General features: G+C 47.4%; 7 protein-coding genes across 7 annotated transcripts; 2 read left to right on the forward strand and 5 right to left on the reverse strand.

Annotated features, from left to right (window-relative positions):
* Window positions 1-1,991: 1,991 nt before the first annotated feature.
* Window positions 1,992-4,024, reverse strand: EDB93DRAFT_1085133 (ferric reductase like transmembrane component-domain-containing protein; the record flags this gene model as incomplete). The annotated part of the gene is made up of 6 exons (XM_041445886.1): window positions 1,992-2,338; window positions 2,393-2,551; window positions 2,613-3,024; window positions 3,070-3,254; window positions 3,313-3,382; window positions 3,431-4,024. 6 exons carry the CDS (start codon window positions 4,022-4,024, stop codon window positions 1,992-1,994), a joined length of 1,767 nt encoding a protein of 588 aa, XP_041307853.1.
* A 2,437-nt stretch (window positions 4,025-6,461) lies between these two features.
* EDB93DRAFT_1240511 (uncharacterized protein) lies at window positions 6,462-7,538 on the reverse strand (the record flags this gene model as incomplete). Its single annotated transcript, XM_041451769.1, has 3 exons — window positions 6,462-6,923; window positions 6,979-7,431; window positions 7,491-7,538. The coding sequence occupies 3 exons, from the start codon at window positions 7,536-7,538 to the stop codon at window positions 6,462-6,464; spliced, it is 963 nt and encodes a 320-aa protein (XP_041307854.1).
* A 167-nt stretch (window positions 7,539-7,705) lies between these two features.
* On the forward strand, window positions 7,706-10,802 carry EDB93DRAFT_1084958 (Spc98 family-domain-containing protein; the record flags this gene model as incomplete). The annotated part of the gene is made up of 12 exons (XM_041445872.1): window positions 7,706-7,783; window positions 7,845-7,950; window positions 7,999-8,177; window positions 8,258-8,354; window positions 8,404-8,549; window positions 8,599-9,144; window positions 9,193-9,425; window positions 9,479-9,894; window positions 9,944-10,362; window positions 10,413-10,579; window positions 10,644-10,650; window positions 10,707-10,802. 12 exons carry the CDS (start codon window positions 7,706-7,708, stop codon window positions 10,800-10,802), a joined length of 2,490 nt encoding a protein of 829 aa, XP_041307855.1.
* Window positions 10,803-11,329: 527 nt separating this feature from the next.
* On the reverse strand, window positions 11,330-11,580 carry EDB93DRAFT_1250246 (uncharacterized protein; the record flags this gene model as incomplete). The annotated part of the gene is made up of 2 exons (XM_041452983.1): window positions 11,330-11,427; window positions 11,487-11,580. 2 exons carry the CDS (start codon window positions 11,578-11,580, stop codon window positions 11,330-11,332), a joined length of 192 nt encoding a protein of 63 aa, XP_041307856.1.
* A 4,512-nt stretch (window positions 11,581-16,092) lies between these two features.
* On the reverse strand, window positions 16,093-17,092 carry EDB93DRAFT_1250247 (uncharacterized protein; the record flags this gene model as incomplete). The annotated part of the gene is made up of 2 exons (XM_041452984.1): window positions 16,093-16,943; window positions 17,002-17,092. 2 exons carry the CDS (start codon window positions 17,090-17,092, stop codon window positions 16,093-16,095), a joined length of 942 nt encoding a protein of 313 aa, XP_041307857.1.
* A 3,671-nt stretch (window positions 17,093-20,763) lies between these two features.
* Window positions 20,764-22,550, reverse strand: EDB93DRAFT_1250248 (uncharacterized protein; the record flags this gene model as incomplete). The annotated part of the gene is made up of 6 exons (XM_041452985.1): window positions 20,764-21,976; window positions 22,027-22,062; window positions 22,116-22,199; window positions 22,254-22,397; window positions 22,451-22,486; window positions 22,543-22,550. 6 exons carry the CDS (start codon window positions 22,548-22,550, stop codon window positions 20,764-20,766), a joined length of 1,521 nt encoding a protein of 506 aa, XP_041307858.1.
* Window positions 22,551-23,560: 1,010 nt separating this feature from the next.
* EDB93DRAFT_1144932 (uncharacterized protein) lies at window positions 23,561-25,497 on the forward strand. Its single transcript, XM_041449453.1, has 7 exons — window positions 23,561-23,947; window positions 23,996-24,113; window positions 24,171-24,539; window positions 24,589-24,824; window positions 24,875-25,027; window positions 25,076-25,135; window positions 25,189-25,497. The coding sequence occupies exons 2-7, from the start codon at window positions 24,030-24,032 to the stop codon at window positions 25,481-25,483; spliced, it is 1,197 nt and encodes a 398-aa protein (XP_041307859.1). The 5' UTR covers window positions 23,561-23,947; window positions 23,996-24,029; the 3' UTR covers window positions 25,484-25,497.
* Window positions 25,498-26,492: the final 995 nt, after the last annotated feature.

The raw sequence follows: 26,492 nt of genomic DNA on the forward strand, positions 1-26,492 counted from the left end.
CTGGGGTGAGCAGGACAGTGTTCAAAAACCACTGATATTCTCATATTCTCATGATGTTTCTAGTGCTCACACTTGGACAAGAGGTAGGCAAACATCATCGCCAAACTTGAAGCAGTCATTTGCTAAGAACGGTGTCATAGATTGAACTGATCTGGGTAGGTGGCAAGAGTCTCACATCAGGAGAAAAACAATTAATTCGTGACAGAGGCAACGCTGGTCTCTCATGACTGTGCTGTACTTGGTTGTTCGTACATCATCTTGTGCTATATTGTGATTGGCCACCAAGTTGTGCTGACTCCCCGATGTTCTAGATACGCTATATTGGAATACCATTTTCTGTGTATGTGTCGAGGCCAATAACTTGGTACCTTGCTGATAACTGATCTCTGACAATTAGTACCAATGTTCTGCGTACGTCTCATATACGCTGTATTCGATTCGTCTGACCGGTGTCACACAGGATATATGCCATCGGTCTCGGTGACAGATGCAGTGAGTATTCCGCAGCCATCTCATTTCTATCATTAACACACTCATATTTAGGGGTGAGTGAGATTTTCAACGTTAAACTTGGCCCAACGTAACGATCGCACAGGTGTGAGTTGGAATATTTGATCCTAGTGCGAGGGTGATCACTGATTGTGTTTTTCAGGCAACACCATGAACTATGCGATAAATGGGACAACTGTCGTCCTAGCTGACGTGTTGGGATGTGAGTTACGCACCTGCGATACTGATATTGACTCGACTGAAACATGATGCAAGTTATCATGATTGCTCGATTACATGCCATGTATCAGAGATCGAGGGTCATGCTTATTTTCGTGGTCATTATCTACCTGGGCGTGAACATCACCTTTGCGGTCATCACGGCAATATCACTCAAGAGTGTTGTAGCAGGTAAGCTTCACTTCTTGACTTGAACACAGCTCATTCGAACACCAGAGGAGGTAGTACTCTCTGGCACCTATATGTGCCATTATGAATACGAGGGGGATGCCCGACTTCTGGTCTTAATGACTTGGATGCTCAATGCTATTGGGCAGGTCATCGCACTGTGTCTTTCAATCTGGATTGCTTTGAAACACTTGGGTGACCTGCGACGACTCGGCGCATCGACAGGATCGGTTATTGGGGACTGTTTTGGGGTGCTGATAAAATCTCACGTGCTTTATTTTGCGGGGTGAGCTTTTTATGTGAATGTGCTCGTCTGTTTTCTCAAGTTCTGCATATGCTAGCTTTGTTTGTGTCTCTTGCCTCGAGCTTGCATATCTCTCTCCAGAGGTTGTGGTACGCCGATCTGTTTCTGATATCTGCTTGTAACCACTGCTCATCGCTGCTGTAGAATTCAAATTCCATTGGAGCTCAGATACTCGATGGCTCTCTTCAAATTTTCTTGGTCGTGCAGATGTTTCTGCTGGGACCACGCCTCATCCTGAACGTTCGAGAGTATCATGCTAAACTCGTGGCCTATTCTGACGCAGAAATTAGCATGAATACAATTGTCTTCCAGGAACGCGTTCATGTACCAACTAGCAGTATTGTGTAGGAAAATGCTCATTTTATATGTCCGCCTTTTTTCGAGTACTCAAAACATAGGATGAGGCTGCAAACGAGTCAAGTACACAAGAACTTTGGTAAACATTCTGGTCGAAAACGAGATAGCCAGAACGTGTAAGGCTGAGTATGAGTTCAAGATCAAGATGTATTTAGATTCATTTAATCATAGAATGAGAATGCTTAACAGATGGACCGCAGGCTTACTTATGAGAGAATCATCGGAGTCAACATATTGGTTCCGCAGAACCAGCCGCCATCCTCAAGTCTTCAAGAGTTGATTCATCAATGCGTCATGGACCATCCAATAAAATTGAGTTCCAACATCTAAAAGTGAAACCCATACCTAGTCGATAACGGTAAAAATACACAACAACCCAACAAATAAGTGGTGCATAGCCCGTCAACAGGCTGCACTGCAAAATAGATCCGATCTACCAGCCAAAGCTTTCCTCATGGAGCTTAACTCCACCCACAGCCGTGGTCAAACGGAAGTTGGAGTTTTGCACCACATGCGCCATGGTATTCGCCAGCGATAGAGGGCCACAGACGCCTACAAACATGCCGTCAACTCCCCCAGCTGATATCGTATTCGTGATCGCTGCATCGAGCAGCTTCTCGAGTTTTGGACGGCCGGGCAGGATGGTGACGCCTTGCGGGAGGTACGTCACATTGAACGTCGTGCTAACTGCGCGGGTGTAGTATATGTGCACGTTGACTCGAACAAGTGGGCTTTGTTGTACGAGGTTCGTGAAGAGGGGGAGTAGAGGGATGAGGGATGCTGTGCGTGGGCAGATGAGCATCACGATCGCGGAAAGTGGTGAGACGATGGTACGCACATGGGTCTTGACGGACCAGACGATATCAATAACTTTCACGTCCGTGGCTGCCTGGATCAGATCCGGCACTGCCGACAACGCAAAAGAGATGCCGCTCCCGCCAACAACAAACATCGCACCAGAATAGCTCGACATCACAGTGTGTCCCACGCCACCTGCGAGGAAAGAATAGAATGTCATGAGATGCATCGACTCCCTGGTAACACGACAACGCACCATAGGGGCCCTCCACCATCACTCTAACATCGCGGCCGACTTCCTTGCCGGTTTCACCATAAGAAGCTGTTTGAGCCATACTGTAGAGACTGCCTGTCCACTGGCCAGTCTTCTTGCACATAAGAACCATTCCTTCCGACGTTTCTGCCACATTTGCGATGGTGAAAGGGTGCACCTCAGACCATCCCCACCATCCCATTGATGAAGACAGTACACGTAGGCGGACGTGTTGCCCTGCACGCCAGCCTGCATTAATCGAAGGCACCTCAACTCGGGTGATTCCGAGCTCTGGGAGAGGACGGAGCTTAGCAGTGGTGATGCGGGTCTTGATGGCGCGAACGACGTGATCCAGTATATAGAATACGCATGCAGCAATCACGTAGGGAACGCAGGTAGGCTCGTGGTAGCATGCCTATATAAAATCAGCATTGGTAACGAGACAAGAGGAAATGCTTACAGCGAATAAGAAGATGATAAGGCTCACAACATGTGATGTGATGAAGAGGTTGTATGATTTTGATCGAACGTATTCGGTCGAGCAGAATCCCAGGAGGTCCAAACATACCAATGCGACAATGCCCCAGCGAACGAAGTCCTCGGCGAGCTTATTATAGATGTCACCAGCGAGGCTCCATTTATAGACTATGCCGAGCCCACATCAGATGAGACGAAAGCGGAGAAGGAACAGGACAATACATACCATATCCGATGAAGTGGACATTTGCACCGATGATCATCAGCTTACCGACCAAGCGGTGAAGAAAGTTCAACTATACGCCAGGATCAGCAGCGCAATAAATCATGTTGATCAAGCACACCTTTTCGTATCCAACGCCCACCATCATGCCAATGATGTTGTTCTTGGTGGCTAATGCATATACGAAAGGGATTTGAGAAGCGATGACAAAACCAGCTCGGTGAGGGTCCGTGAATGGGTCTGACCTGTAGAAAGACACGTAGAATATAATACTGATGTACGCCAATATCAGGAGAACTTGGTTAATGGAGTAGTTGTCGTGAACGCGATACTGCAACACAGACGCCACGGGGTGCCAGATAGACGATACAACGGTAGGGTCACTGTTTGAAATTTTTGGCAGAGCTTTCTCATCAACGACATGAGCTGGACCGATATGGTGTCGAGACGTTAATGGAGCGCAGGTAGTCGAAGAGTTCCCGCGGTCAAAATCCACAAAGGACTTGGGGTCGACGGGGTATGAAGGGGAACGGTTGTTGATCCTTGGCTTGGTAAAGGGAACAGGCACTATTGAACGAAGGAAGTGGCCTTGGGACCATTCCGACCTGCGGCTGAAACGAGCATAGGCTCGAGGGAGACTGGCAAGGGTGAAGATGAGGATGATACCAAAAATTAAAATGTCAGCGTGGTAAACCAGATCATCGTCCAGGCCCATGTTAACAAGAAAGAGAGTGTAGAGAAAGAAATGATAAGATTCCTGTGGGCCTGAAGGCACAGTACTTGGGAACTTCCTGAAGCCTGCCCGAAAAGAATGAAAGACTCAAAAGTGAGTGGCCTGGCGAAAGAACGAGTGAACAACACAATCTTTGGAATGGAACGCACTATATATGATCCAACGTAGCGCTCCAGGACAATGAATTTCTTTGATCTAGAAATGGGCGACATTGCAATACAAATTCTGTTGCGATGGGCCCGGCTGGGCATCTGATTGTCAGTCCATGTGGGTCACATCAATGAATGTACATGGCGACTCGTAAGGTACTCCCTAGCTTATTATCATGAGTCATGACTCAAGTGATGGCATATGATCATAAGCTAGGGAGTAGCATTTGCCAACAAGTTTACAATCCGTTGTGGTTGATTGCAGAAATACGACACGCAATGGGGACTGTCTTACACGATAGGTGAAGTGGCTCAACAACCAGTTGAGTAACTATTGTTGTGGCGATAACGTGATTTTTGTCCGCAAAGAGGCGGTTTCCACATACTACTAGGTTCAACGTTCAAGCTTCGGCAACGATCAAGGAAAGCTGCGTAAAATTTGTTGTCTCCGCATTTCAGTAGTCGAGATGATATAACTTCTAGAAAGCTTATTACAAAAAGATACTACAACGTTTCTTCAATTGAGAGGTTTATCCAACGACTCGACTGACCAGTCGACCGATCCGATCGGGCTGCAGCTAGAACGTTCAGCGCTCCTCTACGGACACCGAACTTTTCAGGTCCAATTTCCGTCAATCTCCATGCCAGACTGTCCGTCCAATGTCCACTGAGGCTCAGCACCGAAATTTGGAACTTGATCAGCATGCGGTTCACCGTGGCAGGAAGTACAGATCACTCGGCCTTGTAAGAGATCATCGGCCTTGTATTCCACAAGTAAAGCAAATAATAGTGATACATCGACCTCTGAGGCTCTGAATGCCAGTGCGTACCGACCCTTTGTTACTTATTTTTAGGTATCACTGGCTGTCTCTAAGACCCTCTTCTATAAAACTGCCTGATCTCAAGTCTATCTCACCTGAGCTCAGCGCCATGTCCTCGGTGATTCCGCAGCAGACGAATAGGATCCATCTTGATGGCTTATTAGTATGACCAGCTTATGTAGATCACATAGCTCTTGCGCATTGCGTGTCCGTTGGTTATCGGTGATCAAAAAGGCCTGGGGAGCCTAGCTGTTCAAATTTCTCATGTTTCCACGCTAGAGGTTCGAGCCACAGAGAAATCGTCAAAACATGGGTGTGAATCCGTACCTGTCGAGATGAACGTTCCCCAAGGCCATGGCCGTCTAAACACAGCAGCACGGCGCGTGACACTAATAATTGAGACCCCCGCATGCAATCAGGGGCACCTCATGCATATCGTTGTCCTCGTTGTCAACGCAAGCACAATGCCAAGAGAACTTATCGGTAATGGGAGCACTTATCTGATAAGGTCGCTAACGTGCACGAATGTCAAAGCGACACTCATAGCGACGACGGTGATATCGGTAATGGTGTATGCGCACCAATTCCCCAACTTCCAGCCCTACTGTAGGCATTGTTCCTGAAGAATCGCTTTGTCGTTTGTTGTATTTTCTGCTATCCTTTATACAACCAGTAGTATTGAATGTGGAAAAAAGGCAAAGCAATCCAAAGCAACCAAAGTAGCTCCGTATTTCATTGCGGACGAAATTCTGGAGACCCAGCTGCAACAGTATTAACATTTTGAAGTAGCTGAATCACGCACTTGGTCGCACATACGAAAGCTTTCCAGATTTAAAGCAGATGGCTCATCAGAAGAAACGACGATGAGCTGGCAATCGGGCCGATACTAACAGAACAACCTCCTTGGGGACACGCACTGGCCACTGTTATTGACGAACATCTGAGCCTGTTCACGAATATCTGCCCACAGCGTATCGACCTGCATCGATCAGCAGAGACACAAACTCTCTGCGATAGCCTGTGAAAGAGCTATACTCAAACTCGAGCACACTGCGGAGATAGTGCGAGTCAGGTAAGTTGGCGGGTTGCCCGAACGTGAAATATGCAAGCCATACGTCACTCAAAAGACGGGAGCCCATAGCCTGAAGATACGAAGTGGTTTGGGGATGTGGACGACCAGATCATCACACATCTTAGGTGCGCGAGCGAATATTCAACATGGGACAGCTATTTGACGGCAGCCTGCGAACAGGCTCAGACAGGGTGTCAACAGAAAGCTTGTGCAACCGTCGCATGAGCTCTTCAGTCAACGGCGACATCCATGTAATGTGAGAAGCAGGGGAAAATTGAACTCCGTAGAGCGCAGGTGTAAAATAGCGTAATACTTCAGCAACATTAGCACCAAAGATATTCACGAAATGCGCACAAAGTAGAGAAAACAAGTAGAGCCTAGTGACCACCAACTCTACGGTTCTCTGGTTCCCTTGCCATCTGACTCTTACTCCTCGTCCTTGGACGCATCTTTGAGTACCATTCCCATGCCAGACGAATGACTTCACCATCGGCGTCGTAAGGTGTTGGAATTTCACTGTATCCTGGGCGTGCTGTTGGGTGGCGCACATATATGGCACTGCAGGTGGGGAAGGAGACCTCTGCATAGGCAGGGATAAAAATGAAAGGAGATGCATATGGAGGGAGGTTGAAAGGCGTCAACGAGGATTTTGTAGATGCAGGTTTTGCGGAAGGATTGGACTGGGAGAGATCCGAGGACTCGGTTTTAGGTTCTGAGTCTGAAGGTTGTTCACCCTCAGTTTCCGCCTTGGAAGACCCAGGTTCTTGGAGAAAACGAATGGCTGCAGGGTCAACGGAGATCATGTCACCTGGGGCTAGACGTGTATTGGCATCCGTATGCTGAAGAGGTGAATTAGTGTATCGAAGCTAACACCAGAGAAGAAAACTGGCGCACCTTCTTGCCATTTAGCAGGACAGATCCGTGAATGACGAGTCTTCGTGCCTCGTAGACACTATGCGCAAAGCAACACCGAAAGATGAACACATCGATGCGTCGCTCTACCTCGGCAAGCATTAAACTGCCCACAGGAGCCAAGCCTTTCTTTTGCTCTTCATAGGCTCTCTTCTTTGCTCTATCCAGTTGTTCGGTACGCCCGGCAAACGCGTCGAGATCGCCATTACTAGAAAACGCGCGCTGACGAGGCCGCACGTCGGGAAGTGTGTCGGGGAGGTACCACCGCTTGAATATTTTCTCGTTGATGAAGTCGCCGTGGTACGCACGCACGAGTGCTTTCGATATCCAACGCTGTTGAAACAGCGACCTGGGCGAGCGGGTGAAATTGATGGCCTCGGCTTCGGCTGCAAAGGACCGCCTCCAGAGGTTGTAGAGGTTACGCGGAGACCAGCTCTGTTGGAAATTTCCAGTGTATCTAGGTTATAGCTAAAAAGAAGAGTTATGGAACTGACCATTCGAGGCATGGCCTTGCGGAATGCAAAAACGTTGGCATCCCTCATGGTTAACGCTGAAGATGGCTCCCAACAGAAATCTAGACAGTGTTGTTGGAACTCCGAGGACGAAGTAGAAAAAACGTGACTGCCAAAAACAGTAACCATTTATCATTTACGCGTCTTGCGCATCTACCGCGTCCATCTGCAACCAACCCGCATAGTCGTCCAATAATATGGATCCTTACACTCCACGAATGCGTCCAGGAGGCCGAAAGAAGAATCTTGGTTTATCTGCAAAAGAGTACAGCAAGGTACGAGTTTCCTTACCTATCGTGGATACTTATTATGACATGCAGACGATCGACCATTCAGATCACCGGCACTATCGCTTCTGTTCGTAGAAACAGACAACTGTGCGACGATATCTATGAAGATCCTGATGTTCGCGTGCACTCATCACGAGAAAGTCGTAGTAAAAGTACGTGGTCCTCCATGACCTCTATGCTACAGTATTGATGGTATGCAGGCCATGAGCCGTCATTTATCGCCGAAACTTCGTTCGTGCGCGCACCGCTGAACTCGAGAGTCGGCTCCTCTGCTTCTATGCCTAAGTTAAAAGGAAAAGGAAAGGAAGATGTATTGGACAATCTTCCTGTGGATATACAAGAAGCTTTGATTTTGGAAGATCTCCTCTATGTTTTGATGGTACGTCTTCGCAAGTGATTGTTATGCTTGGGGTGTATCGCCATTTTTTGGTATCAGCTGGAACAACTGAATATCTACAGGGCATCGAGGGAACATATATCTCCCACCATCCTGATTATTCGCCAGAAGATGACGACCCACTCAAGGGAATACTTTTTGTTGTGTCATCCCCCCTAGGTTTGTCTGACAGTTCAGGGAAGATTGTTCTCGCTCATACTTTTTGCAGATTCGTCCCTTCGAGACCTAACAGAACGAATAGTGCCGCTCGGCACTTACTATACCGCTATCTCCTCTTTTGTAGAGAGCCGCAGCCACCTCGATTTTGGGCTTGTCAATCATGCGCTCTGCGCTGCCATCCGGGACATGCTCAAGGTCAATTTTCCCCATCGCTCAGGCGTTGTCTTACTTACCCCCCTGAAAGGACTACCAAACTCTCCTCTCTCAACTCGAACATGCATTCAACACCTCGCCGCAATTCAGTCTACAGAAATTATGGTTCTATGTCCACCCAACAGTGCATACCCTATCTCTTATTTATCAGCTCATTCTCGAACTGGCTACTACCGATGACGACGATGCCTCTTCTTCTGAATCTTCTTCTGAATCTGATCCGGAGCAGGCAGCACGAGATGAAGCACTTGGGCTCGGCGGGGCGAAGCTAAAGGCCGTTTTGTCTGAGATGAAGAAGAGCACATCGGACGCGCCTATTAATGTGAAGGGTGGGGAAGTGCTAACAGTGATATACGAGCGCATGCAGACTATGTCAGGCGACCCTACCGCGGTCAAGGTATACGGCACTCTTCTAACTGCAGCAGGGGTGCCCTATGTCGAGATGCTTCGAGTATGGACAACTACAGGTCGTCTTGAAGACCCCTATGAAGAATTGTGTGTTAAGGAGAGCAAGTTCATCAGTAAGGGTATTTTGGAAGTGGATTACACGGACGAGTATTGGGAGAGGAGATATACAGTGAGCTTTGTGTTTGCGAAAATGTACTGTGTACTGATGTCCGGGTAGCTTCGCGATGGCTCTACCCTTTCTTCGAAGCGCCAGCATACAGGTGTTCCTCCGCCACGTACTGTTGGAGGTCGATTACCCGGTGGTGCTTGTATACCGCCCCTTCTGGAGGGTTGGAAACACAAGTTTTTGCTTGCAGGTAAATATCTTAACGTGATACGTGAATGTGGGATCGAGGTGCAAGCCGATCAGAAGGATTTAACGAAAAAGTCGCTGTCCATGGAAGATGAAAAGTGTGTTTCTTCATTGGATTGAGTTCCCGTGTCCATTTCATGCGCACTTTCAGGCTTTACAAATTCATCGAAGACGCGTATACACACGCGAATCGCACTCTTCTACGTCTGCTGTTGCAAGATCAACAGCTCATACCTCGGCTGCGCTCTCTCAAGCGTTATTTCTTCTTGGCTTCCTCGTCCTTCCTCACCCACCTCTTAGACCTTGCCCACACAGAACTAAAGAAGCCCGCGAAAAGTGTCAGTATTGTTAAGCTACAGAGTCTGCTTGACCTTGCACTTACGGGGGAAGATGCCGCATTCCGCGAAGATGTCCGAGTTAGCATCGCGAGCAGCGGATTGTATGAATGGTTACTCAAGGTCATCAGCGTAAGTGGCGTGATCGGGGGTGAGGAAGGCGAAGGCGTGCCAGATGAAGAAGCAAAGAAGGATCGTGATCGAGAAAAGGATGATAAGAAGCCCATGTTAGGTATGTACGCGGAGCCTTTGCTCTGTCGTCCATGCTTATCCCAATCAAGCAATCGATGCCCTCACACTCGACTACAACGTGAAATTTCCGCTTTCACTCGTCATCTCTCGCAAAACGATTTTGCGTTACCAGCTCCTCTTCCGTTTTCTCTTACATCTCAAACATGTAGAGCAATCGCTCGCATCGATGTGGATAGAACAGAAGACAAGTCCTTGGCGGCGTCCCGTACCCGATCACCCCGAGTTCGAGCAGTGGCGACTGCGAGTCGCCCTCCTGAGAGCTCGCATGCTCGCTTTCGTTCAGCAAATACTAGCTTTCACGACATTCGAAGTTCTTGAACCTAACTGGCGGGCGCTAGAGGCGAAATTGGCGAAGGTAACTACCGTAGATCAGCTTCTGAGAGATCACGTAGACTTTCTGGACACCTGCCTGAAAGAATGCATGTTGACAAGTGCTAAGCTATTGAGGGTGTGTGTGTGACCTCGGACTCAAATATACGCTGACCGTCGCACCTCCAGGCGTATTCACGCATGATAGTGACATGCTCCACGTTCGCACTGTACACCTCATCCTTTACCAAGTCCGCCAATCAAGCGCTTGCAGCAGTAGAGAGCGGTGACGGCGACCAGGCGATGAACAAACGTTGGGAATTCCTGAAGAAGTTTGAGTCTAATTTCAACCACTGGTGAGCGCCTCATTGTCTACCTGCGGTATTCAGAAAGTGAGATTCTGACGTTGCTTGTCTCTAGGTTCAAGGTGATGCTGTTTCATTCACGCGGTTGCTGCATTCCTTGCTGACATTTTTTGACAAGTTTCATCTGGACTGCGTGCAGTACTACGCGTCGAGTGAGAATGTGTCGCTGCTTCCTCTTGTGGTGCGGCTGAGTAGCATTAAGTCGATGTCATAGTCTCAGCTGAATGGATGAGAAGTTGCTGGGGTATTGGTGAGTGACAGAGAATGACGCCCAAAAATTCGATTAGATTAATTGATTTCTTAGTTGTGTCATCGTGGTATCTTGCTCTTCTGGCTATGCACGGTATATATATTGCTACGTGCTATCACTTAGGATGCGAGATAATATAGTTGTTCCTCGATAAGATACGACGCCTGTCAACTACTGCAGGCCCTCGGTGCTAGTTTGCCGGTCAACCAAAGTGGGTTTCCTAATGCCCCAAATCCTGACATTCTCACCAGATGATAGCTTGATGACAAGAACGTTGGGTCTGTGATCAAGTGAAACAACTGGGATTTTATTACATGAACATGCAATATGCCAGAAATCAATAATCAGACACGGAACTTCAAGATGTACAGGGGAGTGACTTGTGGGTGAGGCTGCAGTAGACCTAATACGTACGGTGGATGACTCCCACATAAAATAAGACATACGACCATAACTCACCTGCGTAGAACCTAGCGTCAAGCTCAGTAACTTTAATTGAATTCATCAGCATCAGATTCTCGGTGGTTTTGCCCATCATACTTATAGTATTGAATGAGATCGCCGCCAAAATCCTCGCGGTCCTCCATATCTGGTAGCAAGTTGTGCTTATCAACCTCAGCATGGTCGATCTAGGTCATGAATACTCACAGGAGCGCTTCGCGATAGTTGCGGCTTGCACGGGGTACGTCATAGCAAGAACCGTGATGGATACGAGCGCGCTGAAGACAAGAGAAGGATTCATGTTGGAGTTAAGAGGTGCGACTAGTGGTACTTCGTTGATGCACTACGACGAGGGCTTTATACCTTCTCGTATATGACTCGGTCCGTTCATGACTTCGCTGGTCACCTCAATTGGCTGAAGCCCTATTGATTCTCGTCCAAATTTCTGAGCGGACGGGAAATTTGATCAGCCCGTCGATCTCATTAAGAAATCACTCAGCACGCACAATCTCAACGAGGCAAGACCCGTGGTCACCCGTCAAGTTCGAATTCTCATCGATGCATCTTCGACTCAGCTCAGCAGGGCAGGGCAGATCCTCTCACGCAGGAAAGCGACAAGTCTCTGTCTTCACATACCGTTTGATGACCACCTTCGTCAGTCGCAAGCCGATGTTGTCACGTACTTCATGATCAGAACAGGGGCAAAGTTTTGGTCTGAAGTCGATCAGCCCTATATATCGGGCGCACAAGCACGTGTCCACTCTAATCCGAATGTTGTATTGACCTGTCAGATGTAGAACGTGACTACTGATTCATATGAATCAAAATATATGGAGTCAAAGAAGGAAAGTGAAGGGACCAATATTTGCTGCGAGTCGACCCAAGCGAAAACTTTGAGGAAGAAAGGCTATAATTAGGACATGGTCGGACATACAAAATCTGCCGGCATGGCAAAGCGGATGTCGCAGCCGCGAAGTCACGTTGCCGAACACAAGTTCGATAGCTAAATCATATCCTCCGAAAGACCGTTCAGTAGAACTTCGACGAGAGCATTTTTCTCCTTTGTAAGTCATCATTCAATCAGACGGGTCGACTAGAAGCTTGATGCGCGTTTACCGCGTCCATCTGCAACTTGCATGCATAGCCGTCCAATAATATGGACCTCCATGAATGCGTCCAGGAGACCGCAATAAGAATCTTGGTTTGTCCGCAAAGGAGTGTACCAAAGTATGGGTATGTCTTTGCGAGTGGTCTTCATGTTCATCTCTTATTTCGACCCTTTCGTTTCGGTTTATATTAACTTACAATTACAGAGATGAGCGGATGTTTGGTTGAACAATTTGTTTATTGGTTCTCATGCTCTTGCCCTTGTCAATCAGTGACCACCCAGAGCTCGAGCTCTAGTGGCGACTATAAGTTGCACTCCTAATGACTCACATGCGCGCTTTCGTGCAGCAGATACTGGCTTTTCACGACATTCAAGATTATCGAACCCAACTGGCGGACACTAGAGGCGAAATTGGCTGCCGTAGATCAGCTTTCGAAGGATCAGTTGTATATGTTGCGACATGCTATTACTTAGGACGCGAGGAACACGTAGTCTCCCTTTGTTACTAGGATCATCCAAAAGATTTAGTTGTTCCTTTTTGCCTTCGGATGAGATCCAGTTTATGTTGAGCAAGCTATAATTGATATGACGTCTCACTCATTTTAAACGGGAACTGAGAAAGAGTTGGAACAATGCAGTATGCAATGTCATCAAATGATAACTTGGTGTAGGTCTGTAGTTGAGTCAAAAAGAGCACGTAAAACAACAGGGATTCTATTATATAGTACACGTGCATCCAGAAAACAAGCGATCAGATAAGAGAGTTGAGATATGTAGATGTACAGGGAAGGTAAGCCTGCGGCGATGCCGGACCTAGTACGATAAATGACTTGCACAACAAATAAGACATACGACTATAACTCACCTGTTAGAATCTGTGGTCAAGTTTACTAGTAACGACGGTATTATCAACTTCCTCCACGAGCCTAGCCACAGGGCTCGTACGTGCTGTCGTTATAATCATCGTAGTAGGGTTCAGGTACCTCGCGTTTCTCCACGTCTAGACCTAGCAGCAAGTCACACCTCCGCATGGTGATGAGTAATTTGAACACTCACAGGAACGTTTCGCGATGGCTGCTTGCATCGGGTACGCCGTGGCAAGAACCACGATATATGCGAACGCGCTGAGGACAAGAGAAAGCTTCATGTTTGAGTTGAGAAGTGCATCTACATTGGAATCTTTTTATGTCTTTTTCGCAGGTCGGTTCGTACCTGGATGGGCGGAAACTTTGATGAAAGTGTCCTCATGCAATCCGCAGCATACCAATCATGGTTTGGTGCATCAGAGGGCGCGAAATCAATGTGGCGAGAAAGATGATCTGTATTTTCGTATCAGCATTTGATGATGTAACGTAACCTGGACTTGTAGCGTCGCTAATTTTAGAACTCTCTCTGAGTCCGCATCAGCTGAAACGGTGACCTTAATCAGAGTTCGATGAAACCGTTGAGTGTACCGAATGGTGTAGAGTCAAGTGCTATATGACTTGAGTTGCAGGTGCAGCACCCCTCAATGCTTACTATTTTATTCTTGCTGCGGTATGTTGGCATCAATGTCCTCTTGACAACAACAATGCAATGACCACTGGTTTCTGATTGCGGGGATCAGGCTTGTGTAGATGCGGAGAACGTGATGTCTTTTGTCTTTGACCACCGCTCTTGCTGGAATGAAGAACTCGACACGAGGGGTGTGGCTGTCAGGGAGAAACTTGAAACAAGTTCCGTTCCGACCGCCTCGATATAAGAGAAATCTATAACCAGGCTCTAGGTCAGTTCCGCAACTGATGGTAACTCGAACCATCATTCACTGGCATGAAAGTAGATTATAGCCGTGGTCCCTTTCTATCGGACTCATCTCAGAATCTCAGGTACGACTCCAACATCAACAAAGACATAGACGCTGAAAGAAATGAGTGTCTGAGCACAACCAGCACGACGTTAAGTGAGTAGACTAGTGACCAAGGCTAACTTGAATGTTAAGAGGACAAGAAGGATGTACCATTAGTCAGAACAGTCGGATTTGACTACCAAAAATAGTAACGTACGCCGCTACACGTCTTGTGCATTTACCGCGTCCATCTGCAACTTGCATAGTCGTCAAATAATATGGACACTCACGCTCTACGACCGCGCTCCGGAAGCTGCAAGAAAAATCTTGGTTTGTTTGCAGAGTATACCAAGGTACACGTCTCCTTACATGCCATGTATACATATTAATGTCATTTAGACGAACGACCATTCATTCACAGGCACTATCGCTTCTGTTCGCAGTAATAGACAACTGCCAGTGAGCGATCGTATCTACAAAAGCAGACAAGTTCGTTTGCACTCATCCGTGGCAAAGGTACGAGCAACAACCTACATAACCTTGTTTGTGCCAGATGTTCGATCACCACCTTTGGTTTTAAATCGCCAGTCATCTCATATTTTGACCTCCCCCTTTCCTTCGTTTCAGTTCACATTCAACTTACAATTACAGCAATGACCGAACATTTGATATCCCTGCTTAACTTCAGGTTCGTTGTCGAACAATCTGTTTCTTCTTGGTTCTCATGCTTCTGTCCTGTGCTTCCCCTTGTCCTCACGTAGACTTTCTGGATACATGCCACCTGAAAGAAAGCATGTCGACGAATGTCAAACTGCTGAGGGTATGTGTACGACCTCCAACCCAGACACCCGCTGATCGTCGCACCTCCAGGCTTACTCCTGCATGATAGTGGCGTGCTCTACGTTCACATTGTACACCTCCTGCAATGCACCAAGTCCGCCAATAAACGTTCTCAGCAGCGGAGATCAGCGACAGCGACCGATCGATGAATAAACGCTGGGAAGTTCGAGTATAACTTTAACCACTGGTGAGCGTCCCCATTGTCTGCATGCGGTATTTGGACAGTGGCATTCTAACGGTGCTTGTCTCTAGGTTGTTTGAATCACGCGATTACCGCATTCCCAGCTGACAGTTTCATCTGGACTGTGTGCAGTACTGCTATGCGTCGAGTGAGAACGTGTCGCTGCTTTCTCTTGTGTTGAGCAGCATCAAGGCGATGTCATAGCCTCAGCTGAATCGATGAGAAGTCGTTGGGGTACTTGTGAGTGACGGACAATGATACTCGAGAATTTGGTTCGGTTTATTGCTTTATCAGTTCTGTCGTTATTGTCTTCTAGCCATGCGCGATATATATGTTGCTATATGCTATTACTTATTAGGATGTGAGGAACACGCAGTCTCCCGTAGTAAGATCATTCAAGAGAAGATAGTTGTTCCTCGATTGAATAAGATGACACATGAGTGAGCGAAAATCAGTTTAAAGAGCCATGGGTCAATTTATGCAAGCGAATTTGATGTAATAGTAAATGACCCCTGTCAACTACTAGTAGGCCGTCGTAGACGATGGTGTTAATTTACCGGTCAACCAAAGCGGGATTCCTAATCACTCAAACCCTGAAATTTTCACAAGATGATGGCTTAATGGCAAAAAACGCTGCGTCCGTAGTTGAAGGAGATACTTTGGATTATATTACATGGGCATGCGATGTATCAGAAAACAAATGATCACTGGCAGATAAGGGAGTCGCGATATATAAAGGTACAGGGAAGCCACTTGTGGGTAAGGTTGCGACGATATCGGACCTAGTATGATAGATGACTCTCACAAGAAAAACAGGACATACGGCTAAAACTCACCTGCGCAAAACCTGTGGTCAAGTTCACGGGTGACCCTTTTTGTGGTAATCGGCGTCGAGTTCCTCGCGCTTCTCTTTGCCGTGACCCTTTTTGTGGTAGTCGGCGTCAAGCTCCTCGCGCCTCTCCTTACCGTGACCCTTCTTATGGTAATCGGCGTCAAGTTCTTCGCGCTTCTCTTTGCCGTGACCCTTCTTGTGGTAGTCAGCGTCGAGCTCCTCGCGTTTCTCTTTACCGTGACCCTTCTTGTGATAATCGGCGTCGAGCTCCTCGCGTTTCTCTTTACCGTGACCCTTCTTGTGATAATCGGCGTCGAGCTCCTCGCGTTTCTCTTTACCGTGACCCTTCTTGTGATAATCGGCGTCTAGCTCCTCGCGCTTCTCTTTACCGTGACCCTTCTTGTGATAGTCAGCGTCTAGCTCCTCGCGCTTCTCTTTACCGTGGCCCTTCTTGTGGTAGTCGGCGTCGAGCTCCTCACGCTTCTCTTTACCGTGGCCCTTCTTCTGGTAGTCAGCGTCGAGCTCCTCACGCTTCTCTTTACCATGACCCTTCTTGTGGTAGTCAGCGTCAAGCTCCTCCCGCTTCTCTTTACCGTGGCCCTTCTTGTGGTAGTCGGCGTCGAGCTCCTCGCGCCTCTCTTTGCCGTGACCCTTTTTGTGGTAGTCAGCGTCGAGCTCCTCGCGCTTCTCTTTACCGTGGCCCTTCTTGTGATAGTCAGCGTCGAGCTCCTCACGTCTCTCTTTACCGTGACCCTTTTTGTGGTAGTCAGCGTCGAGCTCATCGCGCCTCTCTTTACCGTGACCCTTTTTGTGGTAATCAGCGTCGAGTTCCTCGCGCTTCCCCACATTTGGTAGAAGGTCGGCGCGTCTCTCTACAACTGGCAGAAAGTCATGCCCATCAACCTCCGCATGGTGATGAGTGATTTGAACACTTACAGGAACGTCTCGCAATGGCTCCTTGCATGGGGTACGCTGTGGTAAGAACCACGACGGATGCGAGCGCACTGAAGACGAGAGAAAGCTTCATGGTGTTTGAGTTATGAGGTGCGACTAAGAGTACTTTGTCGATGCATTACATTGGAATTTTCGAGGGGCTTTTATACCTTTTCGTAGGTCGGCTCATGAATCAGGTCACCTGAACGGGCCGAAACCCTGTCCACTCAGAACGTTCAAGTTTGCGAGAGGCTGTTTCAAGTAAATGTAATCAGGTGTCGATCTCATCGAAAAAGGTTCACTCAACACGTACAATCCAGATTCTCATATTCACACAGCCCTGTTTCGCAAATTGAACATAAAAATATCATAACAACCCGAATAGACCGCCGCCGACCTGAATGATGATTGGCGCCTCGAGTTGTCAGTCGCGCTGATTAGGGAGATTAGTGACTTAGATCTTCAAATTTTCAAAGCTTCACCTTGCGGCAAACTCCCCCTATAGAACAACTCAGCCAGAAATACGCATATGGGAATTATGCATCAATCAATCACCTCGGACCTTTTTAACTTTGTGGTCAACAGCTCTCTTCGTCGACATCCTCGCATTCTTGGCACTGGCGTCCCAATGATGAAAATTACATTGTGTCATCGTGCGAGTATTGTGGGGCGACTTTGTGCATTTACCTGTTGTCCGACTGCCGTCTGCCCATGAGGATTCAATTCGCATTATCTCAATCGGTTGAAAAGGCTACATTACGCATGTGGTTAGGCAGGATTTATTTAAAAATGAACAAAAAAAACTCAACGGTTTCCTCGCTCACACAATCCGCAGCACGGTCGAGACGTTTATATTGGAGCTTGGTGCCTCGGGGTGTAATGCCATCGCCGTGTCCGTGACAGAGAAGATGATTTTATTTGTTTTTAAATTTGTATCAGCGGAAAACAAACTGTCCTGACGTAAGTTGACTAGGGTACCTGTTTGACAGGCAAAATAGAGTATCTCGGAGTCTTAAAAACATTTCCAATAACGGCAATAATCCCCGGAGGCAAGAATTTCTGATCAAGGAGCTGAGAGCGAGAAAGTAAGACCGAATATTGACACTCGCTCAAGCGCTCATCTGACATTGTTTATGTCTTTGCAGACTTTCAATTTGGTTGGAGGTAGCTAGTATAATGGATTGGGCAAGATTGGAAGCACCGAAGGCAGACTGGGCATGGATGGTCGAGCATGTCGTACATGGCTGGTGTTAGTGACCTAAAAAGGAAGGAAGCTGGGGGGTGCCTGGAGGGAGCGAGGCAAAACATTGCAAATTCACTGGAAATGCATTAATGAACAGCGGGGTATCCCTGCCGCCATTTTTCGAGCCTACGGAAAAAAAGTATTCGCTTATGTTTAGATTAGTGCAGAGGTTCTGTCAATGTCATGGCCGGCTCTGCCCAGCAGATGTCCTGCGGGCGAAACGCGGCAGAAAATCAAACTGCGGGCAATGAATTAATGATGTTCGGTCGAAGCCAAATCTACTGGTCCTGCAACGACGGTCTGAACAAAGTCTCACGTTGGAAGCATGTCGAACGAAGTTCTTCCACTAAAATCTGTTGACGACAAGATCACACGACGGACAGATGGACACGCTCAATAGTGTTGCCTAGTGAGATTTACTATACATTGTAATACACAGCCTTGTAAACCTTTACCAACTTTGCCAAGCGACAGAAGTACTTCTGTCGCTTGGCAAAGTTGGTAAAAGCATGACCTACACGGCTCTCTTGTTCTTCAGTGATGCGGCGGAGCGAAAAAATTGGCTGTGCAACGGTCTGAATTAGTTTCATTGCGGATAATGCAGCGTCAATCAAACCATTCAACATTCAATAAGTGAAAGATGCTCGGCCCAGGACGAAATAACTGTCAAGTAAAGTTTGTTTGCTGTTCCTAGTCCAGACAGCAGCCGAACAACTTACCGACACTCTGCCATTACGAACAATATCAACCTACCTTACTTTACCGGTTCTTGCTAATTTTTGACCGGTACCCATGAGGTAGTGATCCGTCTCGTCCTGTACACAGTACTGGCCACGTATGAGTTCTTTCAGGTCCTTTCCGCTATCGGTATGCGTTTTGGGGCTGAACAAAGTCGACAGCGTCTACATCGGAGGACTGATGAGCCTGAAAAAGTTATATGACAAATGCAGAGCATGCAAACAGCATGTCTTTCATTTTCATCGCTGAAAGCAATATAATGTCATCAATTCCGACGAGTCCAGGCTCTGCAATCAACGTAACGCACCTCGGTCACCGTTCTCTGATAGCCCGCACTGACGTCAGGTGATGGCGGCCCTATCAGCGCTTCAGCAATCAGCAGCCTCAATGATGACTATTTTTTATTACTGCTGCGGTATATTACATCAAGGTTTTGAAAAAACAAACCTTGATAACAACAATTATAATGAGGTCGGTTTCATGGTTCAGTTTCCGATTACGGGGGTAGGACTTTTGTAAAGGCAATCTTTAATCACCGCTCTTGCTGGAATGGAGAACTCGACGCGACGCATGTGAACGGTCAGGGTGGAGGAGCAACTTGAAACAAGATTCGGCTTCCACGTTAGTGGAGGACTTTAGTCGAGTCTACGGATCGGATATTTCCTTGATTGCCCGGGTATCTCCGTGACTTCGCTCATCGTTTGAAAGTCGTCCTTTTCAATGCCTCACCCTAATTATCTCCCTAGTGGTCCATGCGTATCACCATAATTACCCATCCGCAAATTTGTATTTGAACATTTTTTCATCCTAGGGGCTGTCGGGGTATCAGAAGTTGTAGGCATCCTCCATCTCACTAACCATCCAGGTAGCTGCGCTTTATAATATCGAGTGATCACTTTTGCAAACCTATTGTAGGATCCGACCGGACAGGTTGCATGTTCGGCAGTGGAAAGGTAGCGCTATTCAATATGGTTTTTTCGACAGGAGTTGTATCATAAGTACGTCTTCTTGTTTATGCACTCATGCAGGTCTAACAAGAGTCATTTAGTGACATCCTTCGCAAATATTCTGGTTGCCCTGGTTCAAGTTCCTGTGAGGCTTTACTAATATGCATCTGGATCCACGGTACTCACTAAAATGTTCAACCTGTACGGCACACACATGCACTAACATCCTGGACGCGTTAGTGCATCTCTTTCTCTTGACAGGTTCTTCTGTTGACTTCTCTTTGATCAGACCGCAAGTAGTGATTCACGGAGTCCTAGCCTCCCATATCTTATTCAATCTGCGACGTGAGAGCCATCGATCTGATTCTGTGGTCATTGACGCAATCTTTCCTATCGCTAACATGGGTCGCACCCCTGAAGGTTATAGTATTGCATTTGTAAATACAGACACAGGGACCGTAGAAGGATAGTTTTGCATGTTCGGTGAGGATCCCCAGCGAGGGTACGATAGCCGTGTACAATACAGATGTACAATAAAGATAACCTAATAAGCAAGAACGGAAAGAGCACTGAGAAGACAAATGTTCAAAGGAATGTCGATGCGAGAATGAAATGAATGTCGGTGATAGAATGAGATGAATAGAATAAAATGAATGTGGTCGGCCAAGCCGTAGAGAGTAAGAAATTTAGAAGGAATGTAGGTAATAGAATGAGAGGAGAGCTATCAGCCATAGAGGAGTTGTATCAAGAATAAGAGTCAACACTAGAGCATGGAAGTAAGAAACAACATTAGCAACAACGGCAGATACGGGGAAAGACGTACATATAGACGCCGTCCTAGGTCGCGTTCCTAGCAGGAACGATATACCCAGAAACCGACTTGATCATCGCTTGCAGAGAAAATTCGTACTTTCCATGCTTAGCGTGGGCCCTGCTAGCAAGCAATCGTTTGCACCCCTTTTGATGCCGAACCAAAGCATCGGTCCTCGACCACAACTTCTTGCAATAGGGGCATTGGTAGGACGTATCGAAGTGGACCCCTCCGATGTGACGGCTCAGATACATCATCGTTCCTGCGTCTGGGCAATCCTTGAATTGGCAGGGAGTGGGTTTCTTCGCCTCAACCCCATGCCAAAACCACAGGTGGTGTTCGATCCGGGCCTTGTCCATCTCGATGAATAGACCGCATGGCTGGTCGGTCCAATCGCATGAGCGTACACATATCAGCTGTGGCGAATGTCGGTCAGGGACGTTTCCGGATCCATCGGGGTAGGTATCGTCCAGTTCCATCGCCCCAAATCTCCTCGTTCGAAGGGGATTGCCGTTGGGATCATGGGTCCTGCGGCTACTGATGTCGACAGGCTTTGGGTCATGAATAGGCTTGGTCATGATCGTGGCGCTGGCGTCCGCTGGCGTGTATGGACCAAACTTTCCCGGTGTGCAATCGTCGGTCATGTTCGGGCGTCGGCGCTTGCGCGTCGTTGGTGCAAGGTGGGTTTTACGCTTGCGAGGCCTGGCCGTTCCGTCGAGAGCAGAGGAAGCTAGCTCCATGTCTGAGTCCTCACTAGATTCCGTTTGCAAGGGAGCATATTGACCTTGAGGGAATGTCTCGGTGGGGTGATCGACATTGGATGGACCCGCGATGGTGGGAGGTTGTTGGTAAGGGTAAGAGGGAGCGGGATGGTATCCATGTTGGGCCAATGCGTGGCCTTGCGGCGGTGCTGCAATGACCGCAGAGGACTGCGAATAATACGCACCGGGGGGTCCATTGGCATAATATTCAGGATTATACTCATGTTGCGACCATGCGGGGCCTTGCGGTGCGACAGAGGGCTGCGTATAATATGCACTGGGAGGCCCGTTCGTGAAGTATCCGTGGTCATATTCATGCGGCGCTTGAGGGATGGCAGAGGTCTGCACAGTGTAGTAGAGTCCCTGATCGATGTGGGATAACTGGGGGAGACCAGCTACTGGGGCGGTGAAATTCTCTGATGTCGGAAATGACCCGGACGTCTGAGGATTTTGAACATATTGTGAATCGGCCAAAGTCCTGGAGAAACAAATGAAAAATGTCGAGAACTCAGTTGCAAGTGCACGTACCCTTGTTGCATTGCTGGTGATTCATCATCGTTTGACCTGTCGTTGCACGTGAATTGCTTGGCCCAGGTAGGCTAATTAGATCGGCTTACCCATCAACGTGACCATCGGCTGGGCCTGCCAGCGCGTCTTCGTTAATCATACTACTCATTAAATCATCTTCGTATTTGGATAATCTGCCTGAGACCGTGAGTTTGAGTAAATGATCTGAATCAGGTAGAAATACGTACACATCCAACAGTGTGCACACTTCAGGGGACGTCTCACCGCTTTGGTGAGCCGCAATCAACTTAGCCCTGTCTTCTTCAGACAACGGAACAAAATCGGGGTCGCCGGGGAGCGGCACATGAGCATCTGACATAGGCATAAACTCGCTAAGATAATCATGAGCTGAAGCACGTCCTTGAACTCGAGATCGAACACCGACCTATCTGATGGCGCATGGAGGTTGTAACACGAGGGGCTGAATGCGAAAGGCAGCGTTAGCATATAAAGAACCTGATGCGCAAGTAGACTTACATAGACATATCGATGAATTAAACAAGCAAAGTAGCTAAAATGATGAGACCAGTTGGAAATTAAAGAAAAAGATGAGAGAAATAGAGCAGATAACGACGCCGAGTTTTATACCTTGCGATGGACGACTGTGGTCGTGCATCAAAGCCATCTATCTGGCATTATCCCCCGACAATACATCAGGAAAAGGCAAACCTTTGTGGACACTTTCCTATAGGAAATGCACCTGTGGAATTCATTGCTTTGTAGCACCAAGCGTGCATTAGTCCACAAGCACACAGACAATGTTACTGACCTTGATAAACGTAGAATGTGATGATCGAGTGAGTGTCGACGCTTCTCCACTAGAGGGTGATATCACATGTGGAGGAGTACAACTCCAATAGACTCCAAATTACGGGATTCTGAGCATTGTCACGACACACTCGACCACAACTATGAACTTTCGCAGCTGTACCTTCTCAAGACAGTAGCAAGTGAACTTGAGCACAAGGGGGAAATTGATATATTATAGCATAAATTTGCGCAGTAGAGAAACGGCGAGCGCAAGGGTGCGTTACGGTAGACTCACGGAGGTCTGAAAGTTTCGATGCGTAGGGTCAGTCGCATTTTTATTGCGAACGTGAAAAGACACTTACTTTGGAGACTCTACGAGCTAACCTGTGATGGGCAAAGAAAACACAGTACATGATAGCCCCATTATTATGCAAGATGAAGGTAGCATTCTCTGTCCTAGATGATCCGTCAACATTTACACTGCGAGAAAAATCATGATACGTTACATATCGTTTGAGATAGCCATATTGATAATACACGGTTACGATAGCTTGTTAGAGCTGCACGTATCACGCATTAGTCGTGTTTACATTAGAATTCGCCGTAATAGCCCTCAGATGTGCCAGACCAGTGCATGAGAGCAGGTCCAGACTCCAGAAGACGAGGCTAAGCGTTGTTTTGGTCTGTTGTGCAAAGGCTTTGAAGACTTTCCTTATGCGGCTTTCTGTATTCACCGTCTTCCCATGCTCTAAGATCATATACACCGTAACAACATCGGTGTAACGTTGCCTATATGGTAATACCTCACACAGCGCGGAAACTGGCATTTTACCACCTATCGTCTCCAGCGAAATCACATTCCAAAGGTATTCTAGAGTGCTCTGTCGGAATGCTCTAACCATGTCACGGTCCAGATATGCTTTTGATTGATATCTTGCATGAACAAGATAGTTGTTCCTTGAAGAAGATGCCAAACAACGAACAACTCATCTCAATCTTGTGCGGACATCAAAGATCATATATCAAGCTGGTTTATCAGAAGTATTTTGAACTTACTCATCATCTGACTTTGACCGGCCGACCCAACGATATCCTTGAAATTCCGACACGTACTGTACTCAGAGCCCTCCTGGTATTGCTATATAGTCTATCTTGATACTGAGACGTCTGACCGTTATAGGAAACTAGACTTATCAGGAAATAGTTCATCAAGAATGACGAAATTAGCAGTTGGTGCGATTCTGGCTGTCGCCCTTGTTACCGCGTCGCATACGGCAGCGTCTCCGCCTGGAGCAATTGTACGTCGACAATTGCAATTCGGCAGTGCTAAATTACATTCAAACATCGCCTCGCAGTATATCGACCCTTTATTGTATAATGTTGTGGGAGCAAACTACACAGAATGGCGCAACTCATCCGCTATCGGTTTTAACCCCACCAACAGTACACCCCCATTCATTCAGGTCTTTGACCCTTCGTTCCTCGATGTCACTGGACCATCTGCTACCATTCGGGAAATTGCTTCGAATCCTGGCTTTGATTTTGCCCATGAAGCACCCATCTACGTTCCAGATCTCAACTTGGTCTTCTTTTCAAACACTGGTGGTGGCACACTCACCTACAGTGGCTGGTATAACAACAGTGTTGTCAGCATGATCAACATGACGCTAGTCGACGAGGCGCTGGCTCGTACGACTGGAAATGTTAATATTCAGGTTCAAACGGTGGGTCACTCCCGCTTAATCATTGATGTCTAACTGTCTTGATTTTCAGCTCAATCTCTCTGACAATGTCCAAATGGTTAACGGGGGAACAGGTCCATACAGGGGAGACCTTCTGTTCGTCACCGCAGGTCGCGCTTTGCTTCCGCCTTCTATTGTTCGCGTAAATCCCAGCCCTCCCTACAACACCACTGTTATTCTGGACAACTTCCTAGGCAGACAGTTCAACTCGCTGAATGATATCAAAATTCTACCTGGCACGGACATCATGTTTTTCACCGATCCTCCGTGAGCAACGGATGAGATCACAATGTCCGCAATGTTAATGGCTTATTCAGTTACGGGTGGCTTAATGGTTACCGTCCTGAACCAATGCTACCGTCACAAGTGTACCGCTTTGATCCGTCCACTGGGCAGGTCAGAGTTGTCGCTGACCAATTTGTGAACCCGAATGGTATTGCGTTCACGCCCGATGGCAAAACTGCATTCGTGTGAGTTTAGGTTTTTTCTCATGTTTGTAAATTAAAGTAATGCACCAGCACCGACACGGGTGTTTTCGGAGGCTTCCTCGAAACAAATCAGACTTTTCCAGCCACGATGTTAGTTAATTCCACCTAGAATGATGATAATCATACTGAAGCAAATTATAAAGCTATCAGTTCGACGTCGAGCCAACGACGCAGTCGTTCATGAACCGTAGAGTGTTCGCCTACAGTGACTCTGGTGCACCCGATGGCATTCAGCTTGATACCAAAGGCAACGTTCATGCCGGTTGCGGCGATGGTATTCATGTCTGGAATGACGAAGGCACGCTCATTGGGAAGTTCTACTTAAACAGCACCGCGTCTCAGCTGATATTCACGAAGTCTGGTCTTGTTATTTTGGCGGAGACAGCGATGTATGTGGTAAACATCCAAGCTCGTGGAATGACTCTAGCCACGCTGTAGCTTTCTATGTACTGTTATGTGTCTGTTGATGACAAGATCACATCGCAGCTCACATGACGGACAATAGGATGGACACGCTGATGCTCTTCCAACAGTGTTTCCTAGCGAGACTTACTATACATTGTAACATACAGCCTTGTAGACCTTTGCAAATTTTGCCGAGCGACAGAAGTGGCGATTCTGCCACTTCTACCAGCATGACCGGTACAATTTCCCGCAACTAATTCTGCCACCAGTACTACACGGCTCTCTTGTTCTTCAGTGATCGACTTCCACGTTGGTGGAGGACTTTAGTCGAGCCCGACTGCGGATCGGATATTTCCTTGATTGCCCGGATATCTCCGTGGCTTCGCTCATCGTTTGTTGTTCTCCTCATCAATCCCTCGCCTAAATTATCCCCCTAGTGGTACATGCATATTACCATAACCCGTTTTTTTTTTGCAGTGTCTTCATTCTTGAGTGTCCTGTAGTCACGAGTCTACCTGTCGAACCCATTCACCTGGCAGCTTTTTCACGTGACCACCGTTAGTATCGTAACTCGTTGAGTCGTTGTTAATATGTTTTCTCTGGTGGGCGGCTCCCCGTTGAATCACACTTGTATTTGATGCCTGAGTAGGCCCTTTCCGCCTATGTTTTCTTTTCCTCCCTTATTTTGCAAGGCGCGTTTTTCTTTGCTACGCTGCATGCTTACCACTGGCTTTCTTAGATGGATACCAGCGCTCTGTATTGAAGACCATTATTCCACATCCCTTTCTCGCGTCAGTGCTCGCCAACTTTTATTACCCTTTGTCCCGGTGAAGCGTACCCATCCTGAATATGTCAAATTTCTTCTGTCAAGCTTCTATGCGCTGAGTTGACTTTGGGCTGGTATTGCAATTGACCGTCAAGCTATACCATCTCCCATTTCAAGGGGAACTGAGGGACCTCGACACACGAGTTCGAAAATTCAATACGCAATGTCACCGGATATAGTGTCAAGAACGCTGGGTCTGTAGTTGAGTCCGATTTT

This window comes from Suillus bovinus, assembly GCF_016758785.1.
Source record: "Suillus bovinus strain UH-Sbo-P2 chromosome Unknown EDB93scaffold_26, whole genome shotgun sequence".
In the NCBI taxonomy this organism is placed as follows: Eukaryota; Fungi; Basidiomycota; class Agaricomycetes; order Boletales; family Suillaceae; genus Suillus; species Suillus bovinus.